Source organism: Oreochromis aureus, linkage group 22, assembly GCF_013358895.1.
Source record: "Oreochromis aureus strain Israel breed Guangdong linkage group 22, ZZ_aureus, whole genome shotgun sequence".
NCBI classification, from domain to species: Eukaryota; Metazoa; Chordata; class Actinopteri; order Cichliformes; family Cichlidae; genus Oreochromis; species Oreochromis aureus.
In genome coordinates this window covers 32773919-32782528 of record NC_052962.1, presented here as the reverse complement: position 1 = coordinate 32782528, position 8610 = coordinate 32773919, and the positions used below count along the sequence as shown (strand labels likewise).

At 38.0% G+C, this 8610-nt stretch overlaps 1 protein-coding gene across 2 annotated transcripts; it reads right to left on the bottom strand.

Annotated features, from left to right (window-relative positions):
- Positions 1–413: 413 nt before the first annotated feature.
- Positions 414–8025, bottom strand: LOC120435688 (cytotoxic T-lymphocyte protein 4-like). 2 transcript variants are annotated; one of them, XM_039605545.1, is made up of 6 exons: positions 7928–8025; positions 5126–5444; positions 3275–3483; positions 2253–2409; positions 2004–2158; positions 414–895 (listed from the first exon to the last, which is right to left on the bottom strand). In XM_039605545.1, the coding sequence occupies exons 2-6, from the start codon at positions 5196–5198 to the stop codon at positions 785–787; spliced, it is 705 nt and encodes a 234-aa protein (XP_039461479.1). In that variant the 5' UTR covers positions 5199–5444; positions 7928–8025; the 3' UTR covers positions 414–784. The 2 variants fall into 2 exon arrangements, with proteins under 2 accessions (XP_039461479.1, XP_039461478.1); XM_039605544.1 differs by having other exon boundaries at positions 7932–8023.
- Positions 8026–8610: the final 585 nt, after the last annotated feature.

Below are 8610 nucleotides of genomic sequence, written 5' to 3'. Positions count from 1 at the left end.
CAGGGAAAAGGAGCCTGAACGCTGAAGGCTCTGCCTCCCATTCTACTTTAGAAACAACAACAGACATCTGTGTCCAGAAGGGTCAGTAAGCAGGGCTCCAACACCTTTGATGAGCCATAGTTTATGCAGTGAGACACATGATAAATATGCTGTATGTGTCGTTATTGTCTGTGCCATGTGGACGTCATCTTGTCAGTATTTATCTGTTGGCTTCTCTGTTATTTGACATAAGAGAAAAGAAATAGCCCATTTGTACACAACGAGACTTATTCTGATTCTAAAGGACTTTTAGAAAGTCCTGAAAACTATTAAAAGTGTTTTCCAGTCTGAAAATGTCTCCTGTTGCAACAACACATATTCATATTTTTCAAATAACAAACGTACAATTTAAAGTCAAAAACTTTATTTTGTGTTAATATCCAACATGAATACATGAATATTTGCTTTGCATTACAACAATAACAATAGTTGCAGTAAAAGACAGCTATCACTGTACTCTTTTAATTATTCCAAGCATTGCATTTTAAGTTGCATTTAAGATGTGCACAATACAAGTGATTTTACATCTAAACTCAATGGAAAATTAAAGCTACAGCTTTTTACCATAATTTGAGTCTACAAGAATGTAAACATTATTTTTTCACTTAAAAAGTAAAATGTTATTTTGGTGTTTTTCATCAGTTGTCAAAGAGGTGAAAATGATAGGTAGAAGCAATAATATTATTCTAACGCTTCTAAGCGAAAGAAAAATCTGCCCTGGACACGATAGCTCCACGATCAACGTTCACATATTACAGACGATGTTTTCACATGGAACTGAAGCTCTGTCCACCTTATGACGCATGCCAGGCCACGGCCTCAACATTTCTCTCCTCCCTCGTTCACATTGGACAGTCTGAAAATGGAAAGCATGCAGATGTTTATGGAGTGAATAATTATCATTGCTTTCAGTGGATAGTATGCAGCAGAGCCTGACAGCTACGTGGAAGGAAAAGATCACATGATTTGTCTGTGATACGAGAGGCTTATGGAAAGATTTGACCTTTAAAGGATAAAGATTTCTGTCAGCCTGACATATTGTGTTTCTGTTGTTGAACTTAAATAATCCTTAAATAATCCTAAGCCACTAAGACTTCTACTGCTACACCTTCATGCCATTAGTACTCTTGGGCTGTTAACCATGAATATATGCATGAATATACTACTACTTTATGCCTTAACCGATAAACAGGCTAAAACACTGAGAAGTGGTTGGAAAGAAATAAGTGGGGCAAACTGAGGTCAAGAAAGGTTTCTGCAAGGTTGCTGTAAGGCTGTCAAAATGGAGAAAAAAAGCCCTACAAAGTGAAAGAGTTCTCTTTACAGTTGTTACAGTATCAACAAGAGAACAACTTTCTGGAAATCTTTAACAGGCAGCTGAGCTGGGACGGCACGTGGAGGATGCAGCATGCCACACTGAGTTTCCTGATCCTGTCCAACCACAACAATTTGTACCTTAGGCTGAAATTTTAAAACATTTTAGAAACAATTTTAGAAACATCAGTTTGTTTGTGCAGAGGGCAGAATACCCCATGGAGTGCCCGAGCACACAGGAAATGATTTTCCTAAATAGCATGGTAGAAAAAAGTTTCCATGTCTCTGAAACTGTTCTGGATGAGGGCGAAACATCAGTGACAAGTGGCTCGCAGCTGATAAACGCATCGAGGTTTAAAAACACAAAACTGCTTTTACGGGTTTTAACCAACCTGTGCAACTACATGGTTTAATGCCTCGTGTTTGCTCTTTCATAAGTGCAACTACAATATTCCACGTGAAAATTAGAACCAGTTACCTTCTGTCTGCAAGGCAGTTAGCCAATTACTGATGATTTACACCACAGATTCACACTCTTAGCATCAGAAACAGTTAACTGTGTTGGAGTCAGGTTGTTCTAACACTACTAATTAGAAATAAATGCTAATCAAATTCATGATAAAGACAAAATACAATAATAATGTTCTGACCTGGAAGTAGATGATGATGATTAAGACACAAATGATTGCTGTCACCAGGACAACCACCGGAACACTGACTGGTGCCGTGTTATCATCATCTTCCTCTTCTTCACCCTGGTGGTGACTTTGCCTCTGAGTTTCCTGCACGGGGCAGCTGGAGCTGTCTGTGAACAGAAAATAGGAAACGTAAGACTGAAAAAAAGATGTGCACTAAAAATTTCAGCTCTGTGGATAAACGTGCCAGTGCGGTCGCCTCACCGAGGACATGAATGAGTGTGCCATTGCCAACAAGCTCCAGGTACGGTGGTGGGTAGAAGATCCAGATTTCACAGTGATACATATCTGTGTCAGTGACATTCAGTCCAGAGAGTGTCACCTCCACAGGGTCGTGTGTGGTCTCAGCAGTACACTGCACCTGAAATGTACAGGACATCATTGTATCTCAACACTCTGTGTACAAGTTTCACTTTTTTTATTTTGTATTTCAGTCTTATGTCTAACGTTTATGCCATTTCTAAGAGTGCAATCTTCAGTTTAATGTATTATATAATGAAGAAAAAGAATATTTATGGAGGAAGAAATATGCATTTGTAGGACGAGGTCTGGATTCTTAATGTTTGAGACCTTAAATGGTAAATGGCCTGTATTTGTATAGTGCTTTACTTAGTCCCTATGGACCCCAAAGCGCTTTACACTACATTCAGTCATCCACCCAGTCACACACACATTCACACACTGGTGATGGCAAGCTACATTGTAGCCACAGCTGCCCTGGGGCGCACTGACAGAGGCGAGACCTTATTCACTAAAGACGTCTCATGCATGCAGTTTGCTGAGCACATGAACCACCTTCATTTGATAACTGAGGGCAAATTAAGGGCGTAATAAAAGTGGGCTTCTTCAGTTGTGAGCCATGATATAAACATTCTTGTATAATGCTTTTCCACTCTGAGGACTGAAAGCACTTTACATAACTTGCCTCATTCCCACGAGCACTGTTTTCTCTGCTTTCTAACATTCACACACCGATGGATGCATCGGAGGGCAACATGGGGTTTAGTACCTCACCCAACAATATTTGGCATGCTGACTGGAACAGAAGGAGGTGGAACCACCAACCTTCCAATTAGTAGGTGACCTGCTCTACCACCTGAATTTTTAAGCATAGCTTCCATAAAGTTTTATGTTGTGTCACTAGCAGGAAAGAACAAGTCGCAGTGGCAGATGCCTGAAGAAAACTCAACCTTAACAGGCAAAAAAAGCACAAAAAAAACAATTACCTGATCTTTTTGCTCCATACGTGTCTCTCTCTGGTCTGTGAAGTTAAGGATGGAGAAGCAGAGTTCTTGGTGGCCATGGAGGCCCTTCAGCACACTGACTCTGGCCTCCTCAGGGTATGGGTATTTCAGGCTTTGTGGATGGATAACACACTGAATCTGTGCCACACCATTGGTGCTCACCACTCTGTAGGGCTGGGTCACTTTCGTAGCTGGCATGGGAAAAGGTATAAGTGACTATTAGTAGTAGCAGTGAAGAAGCAAATACATGTCAGAAGCCACATTACTATCACCATTAAAGCTAAAACCGTTTACATATCAGAGTCCAGTTCCAATGGACTCCAGTCAAGAAAAACAACAAAACCAAGTGATTCCTAAATGTAGGTTAAATCGTGTTGGAAGGTTCCCAGGTAAACATGTTTAAACTCATTTTCCATTGAGCACTCATAGAAAAAAATATATAAATCTTTTCATATAAGTCCCAGTATAACGACAAATGAGCTAACACAAGAAAATAATAAAATTATGGGAGCATTTCTGGTTTTTGTAAGCTTTGTATGGATTAAACAGACAGGACACAACCTTTGGAAAACTTCACAGGAGCTAAGACACCAATTTTCTTCTTTCTGAGAGCTGAGGGTAAAGTGTGGAGGAATGTTTGGAAAGGCATTCCGACTCCTCCAGTTCAAAAGTTATCAAATTTGAATTGTTGTTTCATTGGTTTTCCTCCAAGCCGAGTCGTTTCAGAGATTCTCAGAAGTTTGGCGTTGACAAACTCAATATGCATCATTTTACCTCGTCCCCTCCTCTGTTACTCCTGTGTTTGAATGTCTACCAAGCTTATAGTTAAATTCAGCACCTACCTACTGAAGGCCTGCTGAACAGTGACATTTAATATACCTGAATTATTTAGATCTTACGTTAGAAATTCCATTATTTTTTTATGTTTTTCATCAGACAATGGAACGGTTCATGATGTGCTTGTTGAAAATTAATTGGAATACATTAAATTTCCTTGTCTCCTTTCCTGGCTAGCACTTTAAAAGCTAAAACCACATTACCATGCCTTATTATACAGTTAGCTAAATTCACAAGGAGCAGTAAACTTCAGAGCCACAGCAGCAAAGTGGTTCAGCTAAGGACAGCTGAACCATCTATCAAAAAGAAATATTGCTGAAGATTCACTTTATGATCAGTTTTGTCATTCTGGTGGCAAAATGTCTGGATCTAAGGGTCACTCCACCTGTCAAATTAACGTCCGCTCTGTGATTACATCCTGCAAACTAAAGGTTTCAGCAGTCTTCACATGTATTTAATATATTCCATGTATGGCGTCTGAAATGATGACTTCTTTTAAATACAGAAAATACCAAGTACATGGTTCTCTCCACTTCCACCTGACACCTTAAAACCTTACATGTTATACATCACTGATGCTGGGCTTGGCAGCAGAGTTTTAAGTTTTAAGTCAACAGTAAGTCTTAAACTTGCTCATGTAGGGAGCAAAGTTTGTCTACACAGCTCCACCATTAAAGCTTCCAAGCTACTTCATATGTCTGCTCATATGGAAATGTAGTTACTATGGTACATGGTCCAGTAGCTAGTCAACACATCTTTGGTGTCCCAACTAATCCTGTCAGAACTGCCCTCAGGTTCTTCTATGTGCCCCAAAGAACACAGAGCTTCATTGGCAATGGTTTTGCATGACTGTGGGCACCATTGTCTTAATCTGTGGTTAGTGGTGCTGTTTAATGTGATTCCAGTCTCATTCAATTTTCTTGTTCTTAATGAACTTAAAAATAATGTTTTTTAAAGTGTTACAAAAATCATCAGTAAAAGGCTGTTTATACTCACCGCTCCACACAGGCAGGCAGAAGCTAAGAGCTGTCAACACAATCCATCCCATCATACAGTGAGTCAGGAACATCCTACTGTATTTCACACTGCTACACAGAAAGCCACAGGCACTTAAAATGATCTTTAAGCTGACGATCGCTCACACTGAGCAAATTTGACAGAAATACATGAAAATGAGTGAAACTCATCTTTATACTTCCTTATGGTGTATACTTCCTTATGGTGCTGTCATGGAAACTGTGTAGCAGCACAGGAAATGATGATGAGGTTTTGCCGGTAAGAGAGATGGCAACGTGGTTGTGGTTCTGCTGGAACACTGAGAAAAACATGAATTTCATTTTTCTATAATTTTAATGAACTAGTTTAATCTGGGTATAGCAGCATCCTCTGTCTTAATAAAATAGAAGACGCTGCTCAAAACTCAGTCCAATCTGAAACATGAAAAAACAGGGCAAAGAAAGGAAATCGTGGTAAAATATGACAGTGGTCCATTAAATTCTAAAGAAAACTTCAACATTAATAAGACAGAAAAACCAAACATGATGGTGTTTATGTTCTTTAAAGGATGTGAAGAGCGTAAGAATGTAAATGTTCCAGAACAACTACTCTTAAAAAAAGTAACACCTGCTGGCTCGGGAATTTTTACATCTCTTTCTACTCTGTGAATAATTTAAGAGCTTTTGCATATGCTCATACAGCAAGTTGAATAAAAGCAAAATTCAGTGATTCAGTGCTTTATTCAAATATACACTAAATGTTCTATTCACTGAAGCTTTTGTGTCCGACACTAATTCCAAAATCAGATCATTCAGGTTTTTAGAATTTTGTTGATTTTACATGAAGCGTGTGAGCGAGTCTCTGAGGCACAATCATTGACTGAGGCTTTGGCAGGTGAATCTTGGTTGGAAACTAACGTGCACAAATGACTTGTTCATGTGGAAACTTTTGCTGGGTGAATATTTAGTTTGAATTCCTGTGACTGTTGAATTTTCCTTCCGGGTTTTAGATAACAGTGCAAAATCTGTAAAACATAAAAAACAAATCCTTACTGTTATTTTTCACTGAACCATTGTTAACATGATTTTCTGTTCATGACTCTTCCCAAGTTAATGAATATTCCCGAACAATTGTGTATTATTGCTGAATATTTGATATTTTACCTTCATATAATTTTATTGTCTTAAGTTGTAGTTTAACTTCTTTTTATACAATTATCTCCTGTTTGAAACAGCCAACAGGAAAACCGGAGGATCAAAACTGGACTTCAGATGGACCATTGTGTAGTTTCTGAAAAACAGCCCTTTTACAAGCAGCTAAAACAAAACCCCGGGGAGTGGCTCGTGAACTGGTGGCATCAAGAGGTTAATTCATCTTTATATGCTTTACGCCATATTTGGTTTTGCTCCATTTTCCTGTTTATCTAAAACTGACGGACAAATTACAATAAAATTCACATCAACAGTTGACTCAGAGTGCTTTCTGTTTAAAAGTTAGGGACATTACAGTGTCAGAGAGAAAGCTACCATCCCCAGTGTGACATAGTGGGGGGTGGCGTGGAGTGGGGCATGTAGAGTTTAGACAAACAAAAACAAAACAAGGCAGGATTTACGACTAACCCCAAACAAATCAGAAGAACACTGAACTGTGTAGGGGGGTAGAGTGACTACACAAAGCTGTGAGTGGGATGTACAGTAGAAACTGTTTTTGTTTTCCAAAATTGTGTTGCCTCATCACAGCAGGAGGGTTTTCAGCAAAAACACAGACAAACGTTGTTCTCTACTTAGGCGGGTCCATTCAGTTCCAAAATAACACCTTAGTCTTAGTTTTAGTTGTAGGTCATCGCTCGATGAAACCAACTAAACCACATCGTCTCCAAAAAGCAAAGACAAGATTCTGAGGCCAATCATCCAGACACGCTCTGCCCTTTGGTTATACCTATAAGGTTTTTTTTGCTTCCTCCAGGTATCAGACTCATCAATCAGTTTTGGACAGGCGGTAATGCTTTTCTTCTTGTGCCAACAATAACAACATATTCATTTTACAAAAAACTTGTATGTTTTCTTCACATAAGTGTTGTGAAATTTCTCATACATATATTATAGAGGCTTGTTTTATTTAAGATGGACTAACACATACTTCTTTTTACAGCCATTTTTTTCTAATAAAAATATTGCAAAAGAAGATGAACTATTTGGACTTGTGAATATGTAAACTGGAAATAATACAGAGATTAAACATGTGCCAGCAACTGAAAAACAAATTTAGAAAAATCATTTAAAAACATATTTAGTTGTTAGAAAACTTTGTCAGTGTGCATCTGATATAAAAACTAAAACATTTATAACTTTGCAGATTTTATGATGTAAATATGTCAAAATATTTTTCAATGAGAGTTGTGGTTACAATAAAATTGAAATTCAAAAGTCAAACTAAAAACCATGAATGATAAAACATGGAATTCTATATTATTCTTATCATTTCAGAAAAGATTTAACTGTTTTAATCTGAAAATGAACCACCACAGAAGAAGAGAAGCCACAAAACTAAGGTGAAAAGACCTTTTTAAAATGATTTAGTGTATTTAATTTAAATAATTATTAATAGCTCAGTTTCTTTCTGCTGCTATCTGCTAAAACATGTTTTTGCTTGCCTGCACCTGCCCTGCATTGCGAGATACTACCTGTTTAACCCAGAGAATTTTTTACTGATCACTGGCACATTTTACTGTTTTTACTAAGAACAATCTTGTAATGCAAATTCATACGTAAAATATTTTATAATAATGAATTATGATCTTACTTACAGATGCCGTGTCACTGAGAAAAAGCAGAATCATTATCCTTATCATGTTTAGACCTCTTGAATCAAACTGAAGAAGTGAGAGACGAATCAGGTGGTTTTACAGGTTTGTCAGTATGAAAGTATTTCCTGGTCTGTTACATATTCTGAGTATTTGAGGCATATTAAACTCCGACACCCTTCAGTTGAATTTTGACAAACAATCTCTGAGCTTTAGTGGCACAAATATAAAAGCTACTTCCAGCTCCACAAGAGATCATCATAGCAGCTCTGCATGTTTGATTTGGCAGACTCTCACACCAGATGCCTTTTTGACAGAACTATAAAAGGAATTTGACTCGATAGCTGGAAACAATGCAGTGCCCTTTTACTTACTAAGCAAACAGGTTAACCACTACACCACTGAAGGTACGAGGATCCAATAAATATTCCTGTTTAAACTGTACATTCAGTTGTCTTCTGAAGCTTTCTGCTTGTCTGGTGCTAAAGTCCAGAGCACATCATATTACACCAAATTTGACACACCGCACATGATGCAACACCTCATCTCTGTAAATCAATAATCAATAAAGTGATATTGATAATGGAACTGTAACTGCTAAATTCATATCAATTCCCATCCCAAATCCTTATACAACCTTTCCAAGAGCTTGGTCCGCATAGCTGGCAATAAGTCAGACTTG

Coding starts and splice junctions, on each gene's coding strand:
- LOC120435688 (XM_039605545.1), bottom strand. CDS start 5,198: ATGTTCCTGACTCACTGTATGATGGGATGGATTGTGTTGACAGCTCTT. Junction 3,484..5,125: donor CTGCCTGCCTGTGTGGAGCG/GTGAGTATAAAC, acceptor TTCCCATGCCAG/CTACGAAAGTGACCCAGCCC. Junction 896..2,003: donor TCATCATCATCTACTTCCAG/GTCAGAACATTA, acceptor TTCCATTTTCAG/ACTGTCCAATGTGAACGAGG.